The sequence below is a fragment of the Bos grunniens genome, chromosome 2 (genome assembly GCF_055505025.1).
Source record: "Bos grunniens cultivar Pamir isolate PY7600 chromosome 2, Bosgru_T2T1.0, whole genome shotgun sequence".
Classification (NCBI taxonomy): domain Eukaryota; kingdom Metazoa; phylum Chordata; class Mammalia; order Artiodactyla; family Bovidae; genus Bos; species Bos grunniens.
The window spans coordinates 109,581,712-109,608,627 of record NC_141166.1 but is presented as its reverse complement, the minus strand read 5'-3'; the positions used below and the strand labels follow the sequence as shown (position 1 = coordinate 109,608,627).

The following is a 26,916-nucleotide window of genomic DNA, read 5'->3' as shown; positions in this document are numbered from 1 at the left end:
CATACCTTCTTGGTCTCGTGAGGCTTTTTCAATATCTTTCTGCAGTCTCAACAGTTTTGATTTTATTGAAGATGTCTGTCGCTCTTTACTCATTGCATTTTTAGGATCTTCTTCCTTTAGGGAAAAAGAAGGAAGTTTAACAATTTCAGTAGAAAAAAGGAAGAGTTGCTACTCCTAGTTGCACTGAGACTTTCACTGCTACATTCAAAGTTAACTCAATGGAAGAAAAAAATAATCAGATCAGATCAGTCGTGTCCCACTCTTTGCGACCCCATGAATCGCAGCACGCCAGGCCTCCCTGTCCATCACCAACTCCCGGAGTTCACTCAGACTCACGTCCATCGAGTCAGTGATGCCATCCAGCCATCTCATCCTCTGTCGCCCCCTTCTCCTCCTGCCCCCAATCCCTCCCAGCATCAGAGTCTTTTCCAATGAGGCAACTCTTCGCATGAGGTGGCCAAAGTACTGGAGTTTCAGCTTCAGCATCATTCGTTCCAAAGAAATCCCAGGGCTCATCTCCTTCAGAATGGACTGGTTGGATTTCCTTGCAGTCCAAGGGACTCTCAAGAGTCTCCTCCAACACCACAGTTCAAAAGCATCAATTCTTCGGCGCTCAGCCTTCTTCACAGTCCAACTCTCACATCCATACCTGACCACAGGAAAAACCATAGCCTTGACTAGATGAACCTTTGTTGGCAAAGTAATGTCTCTGCTTTTGAATATGCTATCTAGGTTGGTCATAACTTTTCTTCCAAGGAGTAAGCGTCTTTTAATTTCATGGCTGCAGTCACCATCTGCAGTGATTTTGGAGCCCAGAAAAATAAAGTCTGACACTGTTTCCACTGTTTCCCCATCTATTTCCCATGAAGTGGTGGGACTGGATGCCATGATCTTCGTTTTCTGAATGTTGAGCTTTAAGCCAACTTTTTCACTCTCCTCTTTCACTTTCATCAACAGGCTTTTTAGTTCCTCTTCACTTCCTGCCATAAGGGTGGTGTCATCTGCATATCTGAGGTTATTGATATTTCTCCCAGCAATCTTGATTCCAGCTTGTGTTTCTTTCAGTCCAGCATTTCTCATGATGTACTCTGCATATAAGTTAAATAAGCAGGGTGACAATATACAGCCTTGACGAACTCCTTTTCCTATTTGGAACCAGTCTGTTGTTCCATGTCCAGTTCTAACTATTGCTTCCTGACCTGCATACAAATTTCACAAGAGGCAGATCAGGTGGTCTGGTATTCCCATCTCTTGAAGAATTTTCCAGAGTTTATTGTGATCCACACAGTCAAAGGCTTTGGCATAGTCAATAAAGCAGAAATAGATGTTTTTCTGGAACTCTCTTGCTTTTTCGATGATCCAGTGGATGTTGGCAATTTGATCTCTGGTTCCTCTGCCTTTTCTAAAACCAGTTTGAACATCAGGAAGTTCACGGTTCACATATTGCTGAAGCCTGGCTTGGAGAATTTTGAGCATTACTTTACTAGTGTGTGAGATGGGTGCAATTGTGCGGTAGTATGAGCATTCTTTGGCATTGCCTTTCTTTGGGATTGGAATGAAAACTGACCTTTTCCAGTCCTGTGGCCACTGCTGAGTTTTCCAAATTTGCTGGCATATTGAGTGCAGCACTTTCACAGCATCATCCTTCAGGATTTGAAATAACTCAACTGGAATTCCATCACCTCCACTAGCTTTGTTCGTAGTGATGCTTTCTAAGGCCCACTTGACTTCACATTCCAGGATGTCTGTCTCTAGGTGAGTGATCACACCATCGTGATTATCTGAGTTGTGAAGATCTTTTTTGTACAGTTCTTCTGTGTATTCTTGCCATCTCTTCTTAATATCTTCTGCTTCTGTTAGGTCCATACCATTTCTGTCTTTTATCAAGCTCATCTTTGCATGAAATATTCCTTTGGGATCTCTGATTTTCTTGAAGAGATCCCTAGTCTTTCCCATTCTGTTGTTTTCCTCTATTTCTTTGCATTGATCGCTGAAGAAGGCTTTCTTATCTCTTCTTGCTATTCTTTGGAACTCTGCATTCAGATGTTTATATCTTTCCTTTTCTCCTTTGCTTTTCGCTTCTCTTCTTTTCACAGCTATTTGTAAGGCCTCCCCAGACAGCCAGGATAATCTTTGGTTTTCCACAGATAGGTTTACTTTTCTAGACCTGCTTAATAAGAAGACATCTTCTTCACAACTGATAAGTATATAGCCAAGAACTTACTTTAACAGAAAAAATTACCCTTGGAAAATGAATGTTACTATAGCTATTTCATAGAAGTGCATGGCTTACCAAGGTCAGAGGCATGAAAGCTTTAAGAAGACTAGCTGATTTAACCAGGACCTTTCGGTTGAGGGGAAGGAGGGCAGAAGTTACTCCTTGCAGGAGGAATGGCACAAGCAAAGACTAGCTGATTTAACCAGGACCTTTCAGTTGAGGGGAAGGAGGGCCGAAGTTACTCCTTGCAGGAGGAATGGCACAAGCAAAGGATAGAGGGAGGATTTGTGTGAAATAAAAAATAAACATACCAGTTGCTTGAGCAAATATAGTGGAAGAAAAAAGTTATCTAAGTAGTTTAGGTCAGATTTGAGGGCTGAAGTGGAAATTTTATCATGTAGATTGAGAACTATTAACTATGTAAGAGCTTTCATAAGCATTATTTCCAGAACTGAAAGAATAAAGATGTTAGGACACAGTGTAAATGCCTAGTAACAAGTCAAAGAGCAAATGTCGTATAGTGATATGCAACTTAAAATGATTAAAACCTTTGTGTGCAAAAACAAAAAGGTGTTAGGCCTGGTGGGGTGGTGGCTGATCATGAATGCAGTAGAGACAGAAATCTTGGAGAAAGAGGGAAAACAGATGACTGAAGATGGAAGTGGAGGAGTCAGGACTTATCTGAAAAGGAAGGAGAAAGACTGGGACCCTGAATATTGGTGGAGAGATTAGCTTTAGAAAGATTGTCCTGAAGAAAGGGAAGCATGACAATTTAGAGCAAAGAGAATACTGTAAGAGCCTTTATAAAAATATAATGAGATTAAAGTATTTAATCTATATGCTGTGTTCAGTTCAGTTCAGTCACTCAGTCATGTCCAACTATTTTCAACCCCATGAACCGCAGAACGCCAGGCCTCCCTGTCCATCACCAACTCCCGGAGTCCACCCAAACCCATGTCCACTGTGTCGGTGATGCCATCCAACCATCTCATCCTCTGTTGTCCCCGTCTCCTCCTGCGCTCCATCTTGCCCAACATCAGGGTCTTTTCAAATGAGTCAGCTCTTCTCATCAGGTGGCCTAAGTATTGGAATTTCAGCTTCAGCATCAGTCCTTCCAATGAACACCCAGGATTTCCTTTAGGATGGACTGGTTGGATGTCCTTGCAGTCCAAGGGACTCTCAAGAATCTTCTCCAACACTACAGTTCAAAAACATCAATTCTTCTGTGTTCAGCTTTCTTTATAGTCCAACTCTCACATCCATACATACCACTGGAAAAACCATAGCCTTGAATAGATGGACCTTTGTTGACAAAGTAATGTCTCTGCTTTTTAATATGCTATCTAGGTTGGTCATAACTTTCCTTCCAAGGAGTAAGCATCTTTTAATTTCATGGCTACAATCACCATCTGCAGTGATTTTGGAGCCCAGAAAAATAGTCAGCCACTGTTTCCACTGTTTCCCTATCTATTTGCCATGAAGTGATGGGACCAGATGCCATGATCTTAGTTTTTTGAATGTTGAGCTCTAAGCCAACTTTTTCACTCTCCTCTTTCACTTTCATCAAGAGGCTCTTTAGTTCTTCTTCACTTTCTGCCATAAGGGTGGTGTCATCTGCTTATCTGAGGTTATTGATATCCTGGACATCCTGGAATGTGAAGTCATGTGGGCCTTAGGAAACATCATTATGAACAAAGCTAGTGGAGGTGATGGAATTCCAGTTGAGCTATTTCAAATCCTATAATACGATGCTGTGAAAGTGCTGCACTCAATATGCCAGCAAATTTGGAAAACTCAGCAGTGGCCACAGGACTGGAAAAGGTCAGTTTTCATTCCAATCCCAAAGAAAGGCAATGCCAAAGAATGCTCATACTACCGCACAATTGCACTCATCTCACACGCTAGTAAAGTAATGGTCAAAATTCTCCAAGACAGGCTTCAGCAATACCTTAACTGTGAACTTGCAGATGTTCAAGCTGGTTTTAGAAAAGGCAGAGGAACCAAAGATCACATTGCCAACATCCGCTGGGTCATCGAAAAAGCAAGAGAGTTCCAGAAAAACATCTATTTCTGCTTTATTAACTATGCCAAAGTCTTTGACTGTGTGGATCACAATAAACTGTGGAAAATTCTTCAAGAGATGGGAATACCAGACCACCTGATCTGCATTTTGAGAAACCCGTATGCAAGTCAGGAAGCAACAGTTAGAACTGGACATGGAACAACAGACTGGTTCCAAATAGCAAAAGGAGTACGTGAAGGCTGTATATGGTCACCCTGCTTATTTAACTTATATGTAGAGTACATCACGAGAAACGCTGGGCTGGAGGAAGCACAAACTGGAATCAAGATTGCTGGAAGAAATATCAATATGCTGTGTACTATATAATTTTTTTTTGTACCTTTCATTCATGTGATTCTTATAACAACTTTATTAAATTGGCTTTATTTTCCCCATTTTACCTGTGATACTCAGAAATAAATGAAGGCCCAAGACTAAATAGCTAGTAAGTAATTACTCCTGAAAGCCAACTCCTGTGGCTCCCCATTCTCCACCAGTCCACTCCATCACACAGCTGCCCGAGGCTGAGGCCCAAGCCGATGTTACCTCCGCAGGTGGGCTCTGAATTTACCAAGTGCAAGGATGCCTCAGTCCAACCGTCAGCCCTTTCTTGCTGGAGGAATGCACATTATAATCTGAATTCCATGTTAGTCCAAGACTTCATTTGGTTTCTTTGGGGATGTCTACTGTTTGTGAATATATTTCCAGGGATAGATTACTACTGGGTCAACTTGAGATAGAGTAGACTGCCATCATTAACTTTGTTAAATTTGTTCTTCTTTTCCAAAAATTTGTCAGAAAGAAAATCAATACCAGAGGTGGCATTTAAACCATTGATACAATCTTTTGAACATGGCCTTTACAGTAAACTTACAAATATTTTTCACACTAATCACCAGCCGTTCAATATTTACACTCAGATTGTTTTCCTGTGTTACCCTCAGTTCAGTTCAGTTGCTCAGTCCTATCCGACTCTTTGCGACCCCATGAATCGCAGCACGCCAGGCCTCCCTGTCCATCACCAACTCCCAGAGTTCACCCAAACTCATATCCATCGAGTTGGTGATGCCATCCAGCCATCTTATCCTCTGTCGTCCCCTTCTCCTCCTGCCCCCAATCCCTCCCAGCATCAGAGTCTTTTCCAATGAGTCAACTCTTTGCATGAGGTGGCCAAAGTATTGGAGTTTCAGCTTCAACATCAGTCCTTCCAAAGAAGACCCAGGACTGATCTCCTTTAGAATGAACTGGTTGGATCTCCTTGCAGTTCAAGGGACTCTCAAGGATCTTCTCCCACACCACAGTTCAAAAGCATCAATTCTTCAGCACTCAGCTTTCTTCACAGTCCAACTTTCACATCCATACATGACCACTGGAAAAACCATAGCCTTGACTAGACAGACCTTTGTTGGCAAACTAATGTCTCTGCTTTTGAATATGCTATCTAGGTTGGTCATAACTTTCCTTCCAAGGAGTAAGCGTCTTTTAATTTCATGGCTGCAGTCACCATCAGCAGTGATTTTGGTGCCCAAAGAAATAAAGTCTGACACTGTTTCTACTCTTTTTCCATCTATTTTCCATGAAGTGATGGGACCAGATGCCATGATCTTAATTTTCTGAATGTTGAGCTTTAATCCAACTTTTTCACTCTCCTCTTTCACTTTCATCAAGAGGCTTTTTAGTTCCTCTTCACTGTCTTACCCTAGTCCATGTGAATTTTGCAGCACTCGATAAAACCCAGTCTATACTTACTGCTAATGACTACCAAGTTAGATTTTGGAGGTGTTTTGCTTTAAGAATATTGTTGCTGTTGTTCAGTCACTAAGTCGTGTCTGACTTTTTTCTGTCTCAAGAACTGCAGGACACCAGGCCTCCCTGTCCCTCATTATCTCCCGGTGTTTGCCCAAGTTCATGTCCTTTGAATCGGTGATGCTATCCAACCATCTCATTCTCCCCCTCCTCTCCTCCTGCCCTCAATCTTTCCCAGCAGGGAAAGATTCAGGGTCTTTTCCAATGAGTTGGCTCTTCACATCAGATGGTCAAAGTATTGGAGCTTCAGCTTCAGCTCAGTCTTTCCAATGAATATTCAGGGTTGATTTCCTTTAGGATTGACTGGTTTGATCTCTTTGTAGTCCAAGGGACTCAAGAGCCTTCTCTAGCACAATTGAAAAGCATCAAGAATATTAAGGGTGTTAGGACAATCTTATTCTCCCAGTTGGAGAATCAGTCCATTCTCTTAGACAACATACATAGTCATTAGTTCTGGTGCACTCAAATGACATAGAAACCAAAATTTCCCATGGGCACGTCAATTAAAGATAAACCATTGTGGCTGCTTCATTATGTTTCAATAGGACCTTAGTCAAATTTTCAAGGAGAATGACCCTTATTTTATTGACAGGTTAGCTTACAGAGGTATTTTCACAAGAAAGTAATAGATGTATTTTATTGTACATTGCCTCATCTCAGGGATCACTTACACTGTTTGGAAGGAAAAAAGTACTTTCCCCATATAATCAAATCTCCCTTCCCACTTTCATCTCTATCTTTGTTTCTGCTTTGAACAGACATTGCTATTGCTAATTTACTTTGTCTTTCACAGGGAGCTCTGATCAATACTCTGTAATAACCTAAATGGGAAAAGAATTTGAAAAAGAATAGATACATGTATTTGTATGACTAAGTCACTTTGCTGTACACTTGAAACCAACACAACATTGCTGATCAATTATGCTCCAATGAAAATTAATTTTTTTAATTAAAAAAATTAAATATTTGCTTCAAAAATGAAAAGATTCAGTCTAAGATCCTCTTTGACTTTCTTCCCTGGCAGAGAATACTGAAGACATATTTTCATCACCCCATCTGTAAACCACAGTTTTTAAACTTATGCAGACTATAAAAAGTCAATATTTTAATTTACAAAACAATGTTTCTTTTACAATTGCTCTCAATTTTTTAAAAAATGAATCCCTCAGTATGAGACTAAGGTTCCCCACAAATGAAGCCTCCTTCCATCCATACTTACAAAGTAGTCAGTTAATAGGAACTCAGATTTATTTTCTGTAGATGAGACTGTGGTTTCTTCCATGAGAGCCTGGATATCTTTTTCGATGTCTATCTTGCTGATGGCACAGTGAATCTGTGTGTGGCACTGCAAGGCCAAGGAAAGCAGAACAAGGTTGCAGAAGACATGTTTCCTGCCAGTTCTTACCACGCACACCAGAGATGGCAAATTCTCTACTACTCACTGTGGTCAAGGTTTGGCCAAAAACAGAAATATGTTGGGAGTACTGGTTTAAGTTATTACATAAGAGTTGAATTCTTTCCTTCTCCAGCTCCACGATGCTCTGAAAGGATAAAAAATGAAATTACATCAGCCCACTGTTATTTTTACAAAACTAAAGGCGCCCACCAAGCACTAACACACTGAAGAAAGTCTGAATGAGCCGTCCTGTTTGTGCCTCTTGATCCAAACTGCAGAGGGGGTAGGTTCCCAGGATGGGAATGGATTTGGTGTCTGTCTATCCTCCACTAGGATTAATTTCAGCTTCCCTGGTGGCTCAGGGGTAAAGAATCCACGGCAATGCAAGAGATGCAGGAGATGTGGGTTTGATTCCTGGGCCGGGAAGATCCCCTGGAGGAGGGCATGGCAACTCACTCCAGTATTCTTGCCTGGAGAATCCCATGGACAGAGGAGCCTGGTGGGCTACAGTCCACAGGGTTGCAAAGAGCTGGACATGACTGCGCACGCACGCATGCAGGGTTGATTTCACTCTCATACTTTCACCATCTTTTCTAGGCCAAAAGGCACACAGGTGGATGCCATAGGTTACCTGATGTTCACAAAGAAGGGGGAGAAAGGAATCATTTGAAATCATTTGTGCGTTCCAGAAAAAGAATGAAGCCCAGTAAAAGCCCTTCTGTGTTTAGGAAATGCAGTCAGACACTACATATTTCTAGAATTGTTTGCAGCGCATACAAGGCATTCTGTTAGTCTTTGCAGGGACAATGATGATGAGATGCAAATTCTCTTCTTAAGGAAGCTTATGTGATGAGAGCAGAACCTTAAAGTCTGACCAAGTCATTTTCCTGGCCTGGGGGTTCAGAGACTACTCTTTGAAGGTAGGGATACAGCCTTCTCATTTTGTGGGGGATGAAAAACTTCCACTCTTGGAGTTTTAGTTGGTTTGTTTTTTTAACTAGGAAGAATAAATGAAATTAGGGAGGTCACATTTGGCTTGTCAGCCATTAACATTTTAGAAAAAGTTATTTATCAGGCTCTTGTCGCTCACTGGGAGCCAAGCTGCAGACTGCTTATTTTGAGGAAATAGAGAAGTTCAGAGAAGGCTGGGTCAAGTGGAATATACCCTGGGGATTCCTAGGCTATGTTGGGGACTGCAGGAGGCTGCTGGGTATGTGCCCATAAACTGTGGGTTTGACAGAGGTGGCAGGTATCTGAGACATAACGTCTCATTCTGTTTCTGTAAGGACAAGGCCTGGGCTTTCCCTTGTTATCCAGAGGCTGGGCCGGTTCATCTCATACCTGCCATTCTACCTCACCCCTTCCCATAGTAAAGAGCACTCAGCAAGAGTCCTTCATGAGGAAGAACGCTGTCGTGGGCAAATCAGTGGCTAACATTACCAAAGAAGTAAGAGGGGCGGGCTGTATTCAAGGCCTTAGGTGGAGTGGGGGTGCAGGGACATCACAGCAGCCACTGGCTTCTCTCATCCTGCTTCTCAGCACACCTGCAGGAGCCACTGGCCTGTCCAGTACAGTGTTCCTTTATATCCCTGTATGTAGGCTGCATTCATATCCTGTTGTTATTTCACCTATGGTACATAGTCATTAAATTAAAAAAAAATTTTGTGTAATTGTTGCATAAAGCTTACCATTTTCACCACTTTCAAGTGTTCAGTTCAGTGTCATGAAGTCCATTCAAATCATTGTGCAACCACTACCACTATCCATATCCAGAATTTTTTTCATCTTGCAAAACTGCAACTCTGTGCCCATTAAACAATAACTCCCCATTCTCCTTCCCCTCATTATCCCAGCAGCCACAATTCCACTTGCGGTCTTCTGTGGATCTGAAACTATCCTAAGTGTCTCATCTAAGAGGAATCATACAATATTTGTCCTTTTGTGTCTGGCTTATTTCACTTAGCATAAAATCTTCAAGATTTTCATCCTTGTTGTAGCCTGGGTCAGAATTTCCTTCCTTTTAAGGATGAATAATGTTCTGCTGTCTGGACACACCACACTTTACTAGTATACAGTCATTTTAATGCTACTATTAAATGCAAGTGGTAAAAGGCTGCAGTAACTGTGAACATCTATGTCAACCACATGCAAACTTTGATCCTGTGCCAAGTGTCTTGACTTTTGAATTGGGAAGCCTGGAGTGCTGCTCCCCAAGGCCATCTTCCTTGTCTAGTCAGAATCCGCACAATTTTTGTAAGTCAATGGGAATGAAATACCTTTTGTTTCTGCTGTTGGTCTCCTGAGTCTTTCTCCAAAATCTCAAGTACCAGCCATTTGAATGTGCCCTCTGTCTCCCAGATACAGGATTAAAGACCCAGAAGAGTAGCCTGCTGCTGCTGCTAAGTCGCTTCAGTCGTGTCCAACTCTGTGCGACCCCAGAGATGGCAGCCCACCAGGCTCCACTGTCCCTGGGATTCTCCAGCAAGAACACTGGAGTGGGTTGCCATTTCCTTCAATGCATCTAAGTGAAAAGTGAAAGTGAAGTCGCTCAGTCGTGTCCGACTCCCAGCGACCCCATGGACTGCAGCCTACCAGGCTCCTCTGTCCATGGGATTTTCCAGGCAAGAGTACTGGAGTGGGGTGCCATTGCCTTCTCTGAAGAGTAGCCTAGTAAATGTAAATGCTTCTTCACAGGGTACAAACTATATGCCTCCTCTAACAAATATGTAAAATAAACTCTGCTCAATGTCTTGGACCGCAAGTGAGACCGGCTTCAGAAAGAAAGAGTCTTTACATTATAGAAAAAGATCCGGAAATCAGCTGTTATAGTTCAGCACTACAAACAAAGGACAGGATGGAAAACAAAAGCCAGGTTTGGGAAATACATTGAATCCCTGGTGGGCGGTTATTTCTTTACTGTGACAAATGCTGAGCCACTAGCATCAGTCTGAGACTAGAATAATCCTGTCCCTTGCTGGCAATGGTAATATTTAACAGATTTTAATTACATTTCAGGGAAATCGTTAAGATGATCTATGTTTGCTCATGAAAAGAGGCTGAGATAAATTCCACTGTGCAAAGGGGAAATCCATATCTTGTTTAATGAATTATTGCTTTCTATTATTTTGTTCTTTTTGTATAAAATAGAGTGCAGAGAAGCAAGAGACTCTGGAGAACCTCAAATTTTCCTCATGTGTTTTCACAACAGCACGTGAAAGGAAAGTACGATCAAGGAGTTATCAAGAAAGAGCAGATGGAGAGGTTGTCTGGGCCCAGGCTTCATGATAATTCACACTCTTCATTCATTCCTTTCATTTCCTGCTGTTCTGGCCTTCCGGTTAGAACTACCCAGGGAGCTTGGAGGGACTTCATTTTCATCTAAATTGTTTTCATGAAACTGATCAAAGAAATATCTTGCTTTTTCTTGAGCAGAAACTCTTAAACTTTACTATGCATAGCAATCACCAAGACCCCTTCCTAAAGTCATTCAGAGTTGTGACTCATCCCATGTAGGCAGGAACTCAGAAATCTGCATTTTAAGTTTTTTTTTTAGCCTAAAACTTCTCATTCCCAACTCAGGGCATAAGAGTCAGTTTATCCTCAATTTTATTTATTTATTTTGACTGCCCTGCACAGCATGTAGAATCTTAGTTTCCCCACCAGGGATCGAACCTGAGGCTGCCTGCAATGGAAATGTGGAATCTTGACCACTGGACTACCAGAGAAGCCCAGGAACCTAAATTTTAACAAGCACGCTAGACGTTGTTCTGGGGCCATAACGGGCTTTCAGAAAATACGTTTTAAAACCATTTCTAATTCTTCCACCCAGACAGGACCCCTGTTAACATTTTGATGTATTTTGGTCTGTTGAGGTATATATGTATGTGTGATTTTATATTTCTAGTTATCAACGAAATTATTCAAATTGGTATACGGTTTTTTCACTTAACATTGTTCATAAGCAGTTTCCAATGCTATGCGTTTCCAAAACACTGTTTTAATTAATAATCCCTTGTATAGAATGTATTGATTTATTTAGCCATCTTCTTAACATTGGCCACTTGCATTGTTTCTTCCTTTTTATTTCTAATGTATTCGAACGGAAATATGTGTTTTGTTTTTCATTTATTTCCTTAAGATGGATTTCTGGAAAGGAAATTAGGTTCTTCAACCAAGGTTCTAAGAGAGAATTAAGCCCTAATGTCCTAAGGCATCTGTTGTCTGCACTGAGTTACCATCTCTCCATTGCATCTAAAGTGGTATTAGTTACCATCATCCTCGGGGAACTGAGAAAACAGCCACTCACGTTATTTTCTGTGTTCTGTGGCTCACATGAGGAACACTGGTTGAGAATGTGAACATTTTTAAGATTCTTTGCACTTATTGCAAATGGTTTTCTAAAATAATTCCTCGAGTAAATATTACCAGTAACAAGCATTTGATTTGTAGTCATTTTTGATAGAGTGGCTATTACTGTTTTATTTTGGCCTCATACATTATTTTATTTTGCACGGTTTGCAGGATTTTAGTTCCTGACCAGGGACTGAAGCCAGGCCCACATCATTGAGAACACAGAGTCCTAACCACTGGACCACTCTGAGATCCTTGAGTGGCTATTATTTTTCAAAACATATTACAGGTTATTTCTGCCAACTGAATTGTTTCTTCTTGGAAGGTAGGAAGTATGGCTTGAACATATAATTATGAAGTGATGACTCATTTTGACATATGATTTGTGGAATTGGTTTCATTTCTTAATATTTGCACTTGAAATTTTTCACAGTATCTAGTAAACTGCCTTGAGCACAGCTCAGTGAATGTCCTCTGAAAGAATCTGTGAATCCAGTCTGGAGAGTCAGATCGGACAGAGGAAGAACAGCTGGCGAATGGAGGAAAATAACGAAATGGAACAACCCTGGTGGACCCATTTCTATCTCTCACACTTCTAATAAATTCTCTTTTAATTGAGTTCAGCCAACTTTCGTTATATGCCTTCATGAATATCACATGTTACTCCTGTCATTTGTAAAGAACAGAGAATAAGAATACACAGTGTAATATGTGAATCAATGACCTGTTGGTATAGACTCAGTATGTACAAGCCAAGGAAATAGTAAGGAAGGGAATCCTTATTGGTTAAGGTGAGGCAAGGATGACTCAACAGGAACATCTCAAGTGGGTCTAGTGGGGCTTGGTTTGGCATTCAGGGGGCAGAGGATAGCTCAAAGCCAGAGGAGAAGTTTAGAACCTAATAGAACTCATGTGGGATAAGAGGAACTGTGTGAACTCAAAGGAAGAGGGAGTAAAGTTCCAGTGTTCTCCAGCATGGTGGTGGCAACAAACCAGGAAACAAAAACGATGAAAGGAAACCTTTCTTTTCTTTATGGAGATTCTGGCTTCTAGTAGATTCTCCATGTGATTTGGGTTCTTAAAAAAAACCCAAAAACCTAGGGTCTTAAATATTTTTAAAGCTGAGCTGAACGGAGGTTTTTGAAATATAAGTAAATGTACATCTTGTCACCATTGGGAAGACTTTATATGTGAAGAAGATAATGTCCATGATGTTCCAACGTAAAAGTAGGGACTGCTGAAAGTGGGGTGTGGTGGGAAGAGAAGGTGGAGGAAGACCCTAAAAGGAGAAAAAGACACTAAGAAAAAGGAAGGAGAGACCTAGTAAGAGCCTCTGGTAAGGGTAGTTAGTGACAGCTACATCTAACACACCTTGAAGGCCAGCTAGCTGTGACTACACCAGGACGTGTGCACTACATCCTGGCAGCCATACAGTAAGAACCACAATTATCCCCCACTGGTGTGAGGTAGAGAGGAGGGTGAGATGGATGGAGACTGAGAGGTTAAATGTTTTTCTCATAGCCCTTGAAGGGTGCCTAGGAGCAGTGATTTCTTTCCCACACAAAGCCTCCTTGGAAAAAGAAAAACAAAAAACCACGAATGCATAACTTACCTGGAAGCAATTTTCCAGTGTGTTCTCCCATTTCAGTCTGGTAGAACAGCTTGCCACGTTTTTTTGGTAGTAATTTTCATCTTCTTTTGATAACTTCTCAGTTGATTTTTTCAGTTTATTGAGGAGCTAAAGTAAAACATCAGCGTCACATATTCAGGAACACATTTATGAAAGCCTTTGGTAATTCCAGAGAAAGAATTACATGCATCCCCATGATGAGTTTCTCATCTCCCAGATAAAGTCACAAACAGTAACAATAGATGACGAAATCAAACATCTTTCTCAGAAAACAGGGATGTCAGAACTGAAAGGAAGCCTCAGGCCCTTTCAATAGGAATCCTTCAATTTTTCTATGAGGAAACCGAGGTCCTTAAATATGATGTGATATGTCTGCTTTCATCAGATGACCTGCTGCTGCTGCTGCTACTAAGTTGCTTCAGTCGTGTCCAACTCTGTGCGACCCCAGAGATGGCAGCCCACCAGACTCCCCCGTCCTTGGGATTCTCCAGGCAAGAACACTGGAGTGGGTTGCCATTTCCTTCTCCAATGCATGAAAGTGAAAAGTGAAAGTGAAGTCACTCAGTCATGTCCGACTCTTAGTGACCCCATGGACTGCAGCCTACCAGGCTCCTCCGTCCATGGGATTTTCCAGGCAAGAGTACTGGAGTGGGGTGCCATTGCCTTCTCCGCATCAGATGAGGGATGAGGCCAAATGACAGGTGAGGCGAAGCAAGTTCAGATCAGGAAGTTGCAACTCCAGACTGTAATCTACTGGTGATTCCTGTACTCTTATTTAGTAAATTCTTTAGTCCTTGGCATTTCTTACTGGCACAGGTAGAGATTTGTACAATTAGAGAATTTGTAGAACTAGCATTAGGTCTGGAACATTCTGTCACTTCACTTTCACTATGTAAACTCTGCAGTATAACTCTGGAATCAAACTTCAGGATTAGAGTCCTGGTTCTAACTGCCAGTGAGTTACTTAAACTTCATAAGACACAGTTTTCTCATCTTTGTGATGGGCATAGCGATGCTCCCACTTCATTGTATTGTTTGTTTTCTGTTTTTTTTTTTTTTTCTTTTGGCCACACTGCATGGCATGGAAAAATCTTAGTTTCCCAACCAGGGATTGAACCTGCTCCCCCTGCATTGGAAGCATGGAGTCTTATCTGCTGAACCACCAAAGGGGAATCCCCACTGTGTTGTCTCAAGGAGTCCAGCAGGTGATGCAGGTAAGGGACAAGGCACACTGCTCAAAATTTATCAATAGCATAGCACTCAAAGACAAGTGAGCATTACTATTACTAGTGAAGAGCCTGTGGTTGTTCAGTCACTCAGGTGTGTCCAACTCTTTTCGAAGAGCCTGATACATGCCATTGTTCACTGTAAGTTACGGACAGCTTGACAAATGCTTTCCTACATTTGTCGAATGGGAAATCTCGTTTCCCATCAGGGATCCTGATTCCCAGTGATCTGCACCTTGACAAAGAGCCCCCTGGTCAATCACCCAAACTGGCCATTCTGATGGTGAAAATCAAAGTAATACAAAACCCTCTGGACCAGGATAGCTTGAACTGAATTCTCAAAATCTCACATCTTTGGGAAAGGAAGAAGTTGCATTATATGAAGGATTCTTAGACTTTAATATGCCTAGGAAGGACCAGACATTCTTGGAAATTTTCAGGGTCCCACAAGTAGCAATATTGATTCGGTAGTTCTGTAGCAGGATTGGGAAATCTGAATTTTCATTGCCTCCTCAGATGATTCTGATGCAAATGGTCCCCAAATCACAGTTCAGGAGCACCAAGGATCCCTCTGGTTTAAGCAGTTTAAGAGTTTCAAGGATAGAGATAAATGTTTTTAAGAACGCCCCTCTTTATGTTTAAGGACATTTTGACTAACATTTCAGTAATGAACATTCATCCAAAATGCTGAATGTTAACACCACTCACTTCATTATTCCAGTTCACATGCTGGCCATTCAACTGTCCCTCAGCTCTGATGTACGGTTTACTCAGGACATGGTTGGTTTTGCACATCAAGTGTAATGAGCCATGTATCTACAGAGACATGAGCTTGTGAATTTTAGCCTAATAATGCTACAGAGAAAAACTTGAATGTGTACCACGCTATACTTGGCCAAGCTATTGTTCTCTGGTTCTTGTTGAGTGTGCCCAAGCCCTAGCAATAAGAATGGAGTCACTTTGGAGGTGACAACTCACGTTTATCATCCTGCACTATATAGTTATTGACTAGAAGTTTCTGCTCAGCAAACTTACAGCAAATAACCCCAAATAGATACAGAAGAATGGAGACTCATATATTCTAATTCAAGAAAATTTTCGAAACTTTTCTTAAATTTGTCAGATTAAATACTTTTTCTTTGCTCTTTTCTTTCTCTTGGAACAAACATCTCATCCATTCATTCATTCATCAACATTTCTTGACGCCACAACTGTGTCATGTACTAGACACTGGGAGTAGATAAAGGAATAGATAGGCTCCTTTTCTAGTCGGGGACCAACACAGACCATCGCTATTCTGTGTGATAGATCCCAGGATGAGAGAAGTAGTCAGGTATCACAGAGTGACCCCTGTGTGAATAAACCTAAAATGAAAGTAGGAATTTGTTAGGCAAAATAGCTTGACATGCTATCAAAAACATATTTTTGGTGAGGTTGGAGCACACAGTTTGAGAGGAAGAACAGCAAGTGAAAGCGCTGAAGAGTTAGGCCAGGATCAAGTCAGACTCAAAGAGCCACATAGAGGAGTTGTTCTTTATTCTGAGGTCACCTGAGTGTATTTTCAGGCTTTTTAAAGGAGAATGACACACTCAGATTCAAGTTCCAGAAAAGTGAGCCTGGCTTGTATATGGAATAGATAAGGAGACGCAACACTGAAAGCCAAGACACCAGTCTGTCAATTGGAGTAACCCAAGTAGTGAAGACAGTGGCCTGGGAGAGAGCAGTGGCTGTGGAGAGAAATATGTGCAGATAAATTCAAGAGCATTTAGGTTAGGACTTAGAATTGGGAGGATATGGTGGATGGTAATATTCAAAGATATAAAAAACAGAGGCATAAAAAATACTTTTGGTAGAGGGAAGAGATGGTTTTGATTTTGGATATTGAGTTTTTTTGAAGTGCCAGAGTTCAGTTTAGAAACTGTTTGGTTTGGAGATATAAACTGGGGTATCGTCAGCAGAGACATAGTAGATGGAGCCTTGAGAAAATATTGTCGAGTACCTGTTGTTATTGAGCACTTGATATTGAGAGTACTGTGTCAGACTCGAGATACAAGCCAAATAAAACAGGATGAGGCCCAGGAGGGATATCATCAGACACAGCAATATGGACAGTTCAGGCAGAACAAGTGAAGTCCATAAAGGAGCTTAAGAAAAAACTGTCAGGGAAACCAAAAGAGTAAGATTTGCTGAGGTTGAGAATATTTCTAAAAGGGGAAATTCAATGCTGATTAACGCTTCTAAGAAATTAAATAAAGTCAGAACTGGAAAGCACCCACTAGCTTTAGCAACAAGGACTACATTGTATTTAAGGTAAGAACATTCCTAGCAGATTGGTGGGGAAATCTTGGTTGTTGCTTTGAGAAGTGAAAGGATGAGGAAGTGGAGACAGAGCACAATGAATCTTATTGTAAAAAGAAAGAGGGATTCCCTGGTGGTCCACTGGTTAAGACTCTGAGCTTCCAATGCAGGAGGCATGGGTTCAATCCCTGGGCAGGGGTGGGGACTAAGATCCCACATGCTGCACAGCACAGGCCAAAAGTAAAAACATAAATAAATAAAGAGATGATATGTGGACAGGAACAGGACTATGGTCATGGAGGGTGTCTCCCTGACTCTCTCTACTCTCCCAAGATAGAGGGAAGTTGAGAAGGCTGGTGGGAAGCAACTCTTAGAGAGGAATCTGTCTGAGATCCAGGAGAGAAGGGACTAATCAAGGGAAGGGTCACTGAGAGGAGGCAGGGATGGGAGTCATAACACAGGATGGAAAACTGGCCTGTCCCACTGCACTTCAGTAGGCAGGTGGCCATGCTGACCGCTGTGTTCTCTGTGACGCTGTAGGTGAGATGGTCTGCCGAGAGTGGATGATGGAGACTGAGTAGTGAGAGGAGTGAAGATGTAGATCAGCTTCTGGGGAGAGTAAGGATTGCTGAGCAGGAAAGCAAGAAGCACCAAACCAGGCCAGGCCAGGTAGGAGGAGATCATGGGCAGGACTCTGTGAGAGGCAAAGATGAACGCCACCTTAGGTGTTTAGCCTTGGGACTAAAAATGAGAAAGCTACCAGATAAAGTGATGAAGGCGGTAGGGGTCTGTGATGTAATGATAGCTAAGGGCTATAGTTAACAGGACCAGCTGGAGAAAGGTAGGGGGAGGATCACAGACTTCTGTCTCCCAGGAAATCGGCTAATGAGGGAAGGAAGCAGAAATTCAACACTTAGCTGCCCATGCTTTTCCCTTTGTTATTCCCTGACGTCAATGAAGAATAGCTTCTAATGAGGGCCCCGAATGCCTACAGCAGGGTCCCAGAGCTTAGGTTTTTAACCTACTTTGGTTTTGCCTCCTTCTTGGAAGCTGTCTCATTATTTAATCCTTGTTATTATGATCATTTCAAACTGTGAAGCTTGACACCAAGAACCTTGTAAAATCTTGCTAACAATGAATTTAAGTTTTTCAGCTAATAGTTTCTCAGGTGAGATAGAGTTACTCGGTGATGACAATTCTTGTCTTCTTTTAAGGATGTTTTGGGTTGCAGTGTGTGGCCTGCATTTTCGTAGAGGGAGCCCATCTTTAGGGGAAGATATTGACTATTTCAGAGGTTTCCAGTCTGGGACACACACCACAAGGGGTGTGTAAGATAATTAGTATCCCAATAATATTTGTGTTCATTTATGCATAAAAAGAGTGTTCAAGCTTGCTCTTATTCAATATATGAATTGATACTGGTGCCCACGCATGGACAGTTGAAGATTCTGAAGTTTTCTGGAGGGAGAGTGGAAATTTTACAACATGAGATGCTGATGTGGGTCCTTACACACATTTCTTCACTCAGTATCTACGTACATGTGTCCGTCATAAGGAGTCTGGATCATATGGATTTGCAGATGTATTATCTAGCTTTATTTATTTATTAATTTATATTTTTGGTCTCACCACTCAGCATTTGGAATCTTAGTTCCCTGACCAGGGATTGAACACGAGTCCTCTGCAGTGAAAGCTCGAAGTCTTAACCACTGAATTGCCAGGGAAGTCCTCATCTAGCTTCAGTTAGGTTCATACACAAAATTGACACATGCTTTATGCAGATTTCTGCTGTGAAGCTATAGACTGATGTTAACAATGCAAGCACAAGAAAGCCACAGGAAATACTAATACAAATGCAAGAAAGCCACAGGAAAACGTCAGAGCTCCTGCTTTCTCTTGCTCTGGATGACGGCTGGATCATCACCGGTGTGAAAAGGTGAAAACTGGCATAATCTAATGAGAGCTGATAAGAAGCTGACCAAAAACTTGACATAAGAGGACATACTAGAAATACGAATTTATATTTCACTGGGGTTAAGGCTGAACCTTGTCCCACATGTATATTTTATTTGTGTATGTCATTGAATGACTATATGAAGTCATCATGATCAACTAATCACTGAAAATATTATTTCATTTTTACCACATGCTTCAAATATTTCTACTTTTTTATGTTTTATAAGGTTTGTAACAATATAATATAAAAGTATATATAGGATATACAGGATAGGTAAAGTACATTATATATTATGCATATGTATATCTTATTTATTTGGGGTATGAGCTTATTTGGGGTGTTTAATAGGGATCCTTATCAAAAACATTGGACACTGGTTTGCTTTGTCATCTGTTGATAATACCTTTCAAAAATATGTGGAGACCAGGAATAACTTTGGATCCCATCTCATACTCTGCCACACTACAGCTCTGCAGAGACCCCATACAGACGTGGAGTCAGCCAATTCTCCTGTGTTCACAGCTAACGGCAGGAAGCCCACCCATCTCTAAGCCACATGCATTCAGCTGTCCATGAGATGTTACCTTCTGCTTCTCCTTCTCTGTTGTAATCTGCTTGGAGCTTTCTACAAGATGGAAAAGTGCTTCATGTTTCTTGGTGCTAACCATCAATTTCTTCTTGGCCTAGAGTCAAAAACATACAAGAAAAGCAAAGAAGGATCAGAAACTGGTGTCAAGAGAGAAACTCTTCTGTTCTGGAACAAGTTATATTCACGTGCTAGCTTGAATGATCGTGTATTTTTAGTTCTTCATTTCTGCCCTCACCCCAAAATCTGCTAAAACACCACAGTGGCTAATATTTTTCCTTGAGAACCATTGTATATTTTTTCATTGCATTGAGTTCATTCAAGAGGGACATGTATTTTGTTAAATCATTGAAGGCTAAGTCTACAAACCATAATTGAGGTCATTTTAAGATGCTCTCCTAAAACTTAGAGCAAAAGGGAAATTTTGCTCCCTGATGCCCTGGCTTGAGAGCTGGGCATCTGCCTGACATCCTGCGAACTGCCCTGAATTTGCAGCAGGGAGGTGGAGGGAGGAGTTGGGAAGGAAGAGCATTTAAAGTCCCCCTCCTCTGCTGATGCCTCCAACCTCGGCATGGATTATAATTTAAGTGATTGTTCTCTGTTGCATACAGCCCCAGCTCGGGATGTTCCAGAGATAAATCAATAGAATCTGGTTTGAGTTGGATTCAGCCTGTTCAGGAACCGGGTCGATTGAAAAGGCTGTATGGTGTTTCACCTCAAGTTGCAAGGCCTGTAAAACCAGATAATGAAGGGGGAAATCTACGTCTCTCTTTCCCTAGGAAGTCAGAGGCAAAGCCTTCTGAATGTCTCTAAACACGCGAAACCTCTATAAAAGGGAATTCAAGGAACAAGCAGCCTAGAGAGCCTGCCTCCCCCCACCTTCTGTTGGTCACATGCCTGCTGATAAACGAGAGCAGGAGGCAAGGACATTTGGTCCTTTAAGGCTTTTCCCTTGCATCTCCCAAACAGACTATGCTTCATTACTGAATGAAGACATGCTGAATCCCTTGAATTGTAACTGGAGAGAAAATTATTATAGCACAAGCATCTTATGTTCCCTAATTTCTCTGTCAATCTTCATAAAAATAAAATTGTTTTACTTAGAAAAATTACTTGGTGGAAACTGGGAAATAAGGTTTTTTTGTAGTTGTTCCTGAAAGCAGTGACAGCTACTGAAAATGGTTTCTCTTCCCATCTATTATATCAAATTTTCCATGAAAGCTGAATATTTAAGAATGAATTCTTTAAAAACAAACTGTTTGAGAAAGCTCATAAATCAAGAGCAAACTTGGAAACAAATGACTGGACACTGTTTATGGGACGTTCACATATTTACTATAAAAGTGGTTCTCATGAGCATCTTTTTACCGGGACTACTATTGTCAGTATATAAATTCACTTTTCTCAAACATTTATAAATAATGTCCTTGACTTAAGGAGCCCTCGATTCCAGCAGCAGCTTCAGAGGCAACACTGAGGGCTGAAATGGGGCCCCCAGTTTCTGAAGGTGTCTCCCCTTATTTGGCACTCATGAGTGTCTACTTGAGAAAGAAGGATCTTTTGGGGCACCAGTACTTTAGAGATGAAAAAGGAGAATTTCAACTTTGGGAGTCCAGGTCTTCTCAAAGGGGATCATTGGGTTTTCTGAGCAGATTCCCTCTGCCCTGGCTTCTAGTCTTTCCCACTCAAAATGAATTCCTTCTAAACTAGATTGTTCTAGAATAATCTTCTGTACATACATATGGGCACCATCTGTGATTCTCTCTGCTTACGACCATATAACGATGCCCTAAATTCTCACATCAGATCATAACTTCTCTCCTTAGAAGTCATTCACTATTTCCTGCACACATGTTATTAATATCTAGCTAGTATACTTTAAATTACATGAAACAAGGACTGTGTCTTAGTGCAGCATGCTGCACAAGAAGCGGGTCATACATATTCATGGAATCAATACAGGCATTCCCCTTTACACAGCTTTACCCATCCCTCAACCATGCTCCTCTCACTGGAGAAACAGGTCACAAATGACCTTCTATAAAAGACAAGACCAAAACTCAGTATTCATATCATGCCCTAAGTTACAAATTATACAGAGAGGCAGTCAGTGTAGGTAATGGTTAAGGTCAGTAACCTGGAGCTCAGGTTACTTGGTTCAACTATTAACCAGTTTTGTAACCTTAGAAGATTATTAACCTCTGTGTCTACATTTCCCCACCCATCTATAAAATGGGACAACACGTAGTCATATACCACACTGGTTGGTTTTTGTGATGATTCAATACATAAATATATATAGCACTTGACATACAATAAAAGCTACTTATTAGCTATAAATGAAAGCCATATTTGGAGTTTTGCTCCTCTATAGATTTAGTTGAAAGATTTGTTGTTGTTGTTTAGTCATTAAGTTGTGTTAGTCTCTTGCAACCCCATAGACTGTACCCCTCCAGGCTCCTCTTTCCATGGGATTTCCATGGACATATCTATATAATAACTCGGATGAGGAAACATTCTTCTCTTCAGTTAGCACTTACAAATACTGACACGAAAATGCACGGGGCTTCCCTTGTGGCTCAGATGGGAAAGAATCTTCCTGCAATGCTGGAGACCCAGGTTCGATATCTGGGATGGGAAGATCCCCTGGAGAAGGGAATGGCAATCCACTCCAGTAGCCTTGCTTAGAGAATTCCATGGATAGAGGAGCCTGGCAGGCTATAGCCCATGTGGTTGCAAAGAGTCTGACATGATTGAACATTTTCACTTCAGAAAAAAAAAAAAGATCACATTTGTGCAAATGCCAAAAGCTTCAATCCTCAATATTGAGTTTACACAAATGACATTTGTGTATACTTGCCTTAATTTGTTGATTCCAGTTGCTAATAACAAGATTTGCTGTCTTCTCAACTTCGTTTTCAAGCTATCAAGGGGGAAAAAGGGAAAAAAAAAATCTTGCTGTCCTCTTGTTGAGTCATGGTGCTGGCTTATTAATTATAGTATAACGTATCACAAGCAATAGAAATTTAAAAACCTTACAGTGGACATATTTCCTGAGAAAGTAGCCAACTCTCTTTTCCTCAGGTCAAGAATCTTATCACAGGATTTAGTATGAATGCATTTGGTTGGTAAGATAATCATTTCTAATATTTAGTTATATTAAAAAAAAACCATAAATGGGCACAATCTGTGTGGAGTGGAGGAGGAACTTGTGTAACCTGATATCACGTCCCATCCTATCACTTCCTTTTCTGCTTCATTCTGTGCAGCCCACACTTTAACACCCTGAGAAATGGTAAAAGTCCTTCAGCGGTAACTTAGCTAAGTGTCTTATAATTTCTGAAGTGAATACTGCTTTAATTTTAAAGAGATTGAATCCTTCATCATAATTAACTTTTTCTCCTACTTTACAATAGCCAGTGGAACAGTAATAAAGCCGATGAAAATGGACCTAGGCAGCCTCGTAAGGAGACCAGATTTAAGTGAGGGCAAAACCTTTTACCTGAACCATAGACCTTTCCTCTAAACCCTTAGACCAGCCATCACTCAACCACATTGAGATCTAGCAACACTGTACCTTTATTTTTTCTTACCAGTTCATTAAACTTGGATTATGTGTTTTATTGTAACAAATACGATTAAAATAATTTTATGCATTGTGCCACTTTTGACTTTCTGTGGCTGAAATGCAGATCGAGTTCACTTAAAAAATTCAAATCTTTTGTGAGAAAATGTGATAGGGTGATTGGGGTGCAATGTTGTTTAGTCACTCAGTCGTGTCTGACTCTTTGCGACCCCATGTAGCCCACCAGGCTCCTCTAGAGGTCCATGGGATCTCCCAGGCAAGGATACTGCAATGGGGTGCCATTTCCTTCTCCAGGGGATCTTCTAAACCCAGGGACTGAACCTCCGCCTCTTGAATTGGCAGGCGACTTCTTTACCACTAAGCCACCAGGGAAGCCCAGGGGTGCAATAGGGATCGGCAAATATGAAACAATTACGAACTGAACCAGCAGTGTGGGGACCATGATATTAATTATCTAAAGCAATGGGATAAGAATCATAGCACTGTGTCTGATTTAGTAAGTACTAAGGAAATTCTGGTGATTATCATATTATTATGTGGTATGAAAATATTTTGTAATTAATGAAATATAGACTAGTGTTTGATTTCTATTATGATGATTTGCAAAGGCAGATTATATTACTTTCTGGTAACTACTGTAAACTGCCCCATCATCCTAGCCCTAAGGAGGGCATCCATTCTAGTAAAAATACATGGATGTTCACCCAACATTGATTCCATTTCCTGACGTAGTTTCATGAGTTCAAATAAGAATTTTTCAGTATCATTTCTCTTCCATCAGGGCTTTCATAAATCCCCTCATCCTACGGACTTACCACCTTTAAGACTGGCTTTCTCTGGCTGTGGTCACTTAAAACTCCGCTTAGCTACTGCCCCTACCTTTTGCAAAGACCTACTACTACTGCTCTGAACTTCTCACCTTACCAGACAGTGACACCATCTCTATTAGAGCTAAGCAGCGTTCGTTAAATACCCCTTAATGGCACCCCACTCCAGTACTCTTGCCTGGAAAATCCTGTGGACGGAGGAGCCTGGTAGGCTGCAGTCCATGGGGTCACTAAGAGTCAGATATGACTGAGCGACTTCACTTTCACTTTTCACTTTCATGCATTGGAGAAGGAAAGGGCAACCCACTCCAGTGTTCTTGCCTGGAGAATCCCAGGGACGGGGGAGCCTGGTAGGCTGCCGTCCATAGGGTCACACAGAGTTGGACACGACTGAAGTGACTTAGCAGTAGCAGCAGTATGTTGCCTGGAAATATATTTTGAAGTACTTACTGACTATATGATGCACAAATAAAAGGAAAAGGAGCACAAATGAAACTGTTCTGGAAGGAAAAGTACATAGGCCATACAGATGACCAGGTGCCCTGAAAGTATTGTTCATTTTTCTTCAGTTTTAAGGCTATTTGATATCTATAGCAATACCTATTATTGCTTTAACCTAATCCCAAGCTGAAAAGTATAAAAAAGCATTTCCTCTTAAAATTGTGTTTATAATTCTATTTACTAAAGGAATACTCATTAATTGAAAAGCAATGTAAATACAAAAAAATACCAAAAAATTAAATAAAAATAGCCTCTAATTCCACTATCTAGAGATAATCATTCTGGGAAGGTGCATCTAGTTTTTTTCCTATGCATATATACACACATTTATTTTACAAAATTGAAGTTACATTGTTAGATTTGCTCACTTTCTTTTTTAATTTAGCACTATATCCCCATACCATTAAATTCTTCCAAAAGATTTTTAATGGGTACATTCCATTGCTTGAATTTATCCTAATTTATTTTTGGAAGATGAAAATGTTTCCATTTTTTCACAACTATAAACAAGGCTTTAACAAACATCCTCATACATAAATCTTTGGATTTGTGTTTATTTTTATGATAAAATTCCTAAAACTTAGTATCACTTTTCGATTACCTAGCTCTTGAGCCAAAGACAGAAATCTTGCTTTAACAGGGCAGAAAAGAAATATTTTGACTCACTGATTTTCTCTTTTTTTCATGTGCACTCAGGACTTGATGAGCTGGTTTTATTGCTTCCAACTCAATTGCTTTGCCAAGTTTTCTGGAAATAGAACATAAAAGACACACAAGCCTAGTATTAGGATTTATATCTACCTTCCAAATTATTTTCTGAGGAAATAAAATAGTGTATTACAGCATATCTACTCAGTGCAAGTTTGCACGGGAGTATTTGTAGTACGCCCGCTTTAAATATTTATGACTCCCTTTGGGGTTGGAGCAAGGCTGGGCTGTGAGTACTCACTGATGCAGGTCCCCTGCAGACTTCATGCCCTCTGAGACCCAGGCCCAGGCACTGACAAGACAGCTGGAGGGAAAAACAAGGGAGGACAAGTGTGGGTGTCATTTTCCCAGGAGTCCCAGAAATAAAGCATCCCATCTGATTCCTGCATTTGGCAGTTGCACTCGTATCCCTAATACTGTTTCAATTTCTCCATGGGATTAAAGCCAACATATTTATTTGCACTGTAATCATTACATGATCTGCTTTTTCCCAGTCATTTTCATTCCAATTTCCATTTCATGTCTGTAAAGTATTAGGGAAATAAAGTAAGCAAGGATAAGAAGGCATTTAGAACAGGTGAGAGAGAGCATGCCAGAGGTAGAAGACCCTTAAAGACAGTCTTTTCAGGCTCTTCATTTTACAGATGAACCACCGGAGGCTCAGAGAAGTTAAGTGATGGATGACTTCAGAACCCTGCTCATTCATTCCCTGTGTGCTCCTCTTGCGGTTGGGGTATAGTTCAGATTCCCTGCTGGCCTTTAGGAACACAGCTCAGATACTCCATAGGCTTGTGAACAGTATCTCAATTTAACAAAAGGCTTGCTCTGCCCTGACCCAAGCAGCACAAAGAGAGAACCAAGAAATATGAAGCTATTTTTCTCCTATGTATAGTTGGCCGTCAAATAGCAAGCCCATTGTATTGATAAACTGAAGGGATACAGCCAGTGTAGGCTTTGATGGAAAGGAGAGGACAGATCGGTGCCCCTACTGAGAGCAAGATGGCACAGAGATTTTGCCTCCAAATGACTTGGGCTGCACCTGGCAGCCGCAGAATGGGAGAACTAGATCAAAGCATGTCAGAGTTTCTATGCATCCAAAGCCAGGCACAAAACCAGGCATAAGAGAGGACCTACTGTATGCTCCCAATTATAGGAAAGTCCAGAAAAGACAAAATAATCTAGATCGAAAAAAAAGCAGATCAATGTTACCTTGGAAAGGACTGTAAACAGGTACAAGGCATCTTTTAGTGTGATAAAAATAGGTATATTTTGATTTTGGTAGAGGCTGCATGGTGTATACTTATAACAAAATTGATCAAAATATATACTTAAAATGTGTGCTTATTATTGCATGTAAATTAAATCTCAGTTGAGTTTTTTGGGTTTTTTTTTTTTTTTTTGGTCTGTTTGTTTTGCAAGAAATCTTAGTACACTTTCAGGAAGAGAATCTGACTTTTGCCCCTAGGAGGAGCAGGGCAGCAGAGCAGGAACGTGAAGGCATTGACCTCAGAGGGTCTGTGTCTGAATCTACAAGCCCCCCTTTGTGCCCTGCTTGACCTTGGAAGAACTCAGTTTCTCTGACCCTCACTTAATTGGTCTTTGAGAAAAGAAATAATTTGGGTTATTATACAAGTACCTCACAGAAATTATATGAGGTAGGTTTTATTTCCATCTTAAATACACTACACACTGAGAGGGAAGATATGGACTTTTCAGGTGGCACAGTGGTAAAGAATCCACCTGCCACTGCAAGAGACTCAGGTTC

The 26,916-nt window shown here is 41.0% G+C and overlaps 1 protein-coding gene across 12 annotated transcripts in view; it reads right to left on the bottom strand.

Moving 5' to 3' along the window:
- Positions 1–26,916, bottom strand: part of NOSTRIN (nitric oxide synthase trafficking) — a 63,670-nt gene that overhangs the window by 10,295 nt on the left and 26,459 nt on the right. For 4 of the 12 annotated variants that reach the window (XM_086356417.1, XM_086356424.1, XM_086356457.1 and 1 more), the window contains 8 exons: positions 25,393–25,455; positions 25,110–25,191; positions 22,390–22,452; positions 19,528–19,626; positions 13,445–13,570; positions 7,529–7,627; positions 7,306–7,431; positions 6–114 (listed from right to left, as the gene is read on the bottom strand). In XM_086356417.1, coding sequence (XP_086212543.1) covers positions 6–114; positions 7,306–7,431; positions 7,529–7,627; positions 13,445–13,570; positions 19,528–19,626; positions 22,390–22,452; positions 25,110–25,191; positions 25,393–25,455 — 767 coding nt within the window. Of the gene's footprint in view, positions 1–5; positions 115–7,305; positions 7,432–7,528; positions 7,628–13,444; positions 13,571–15,396; positions 15,505–19,527; positions 19,627–22,389; positions 22,453–25,109; positions 25,192–25,392; positions 25,456–26,916 lie in introns of all 12 variants that reach the window. The other 8 variants (XM_086356387.1, XM_086356395.1, XM_086356411.1 and 5 more) reach the window with 3 other exon arrangements.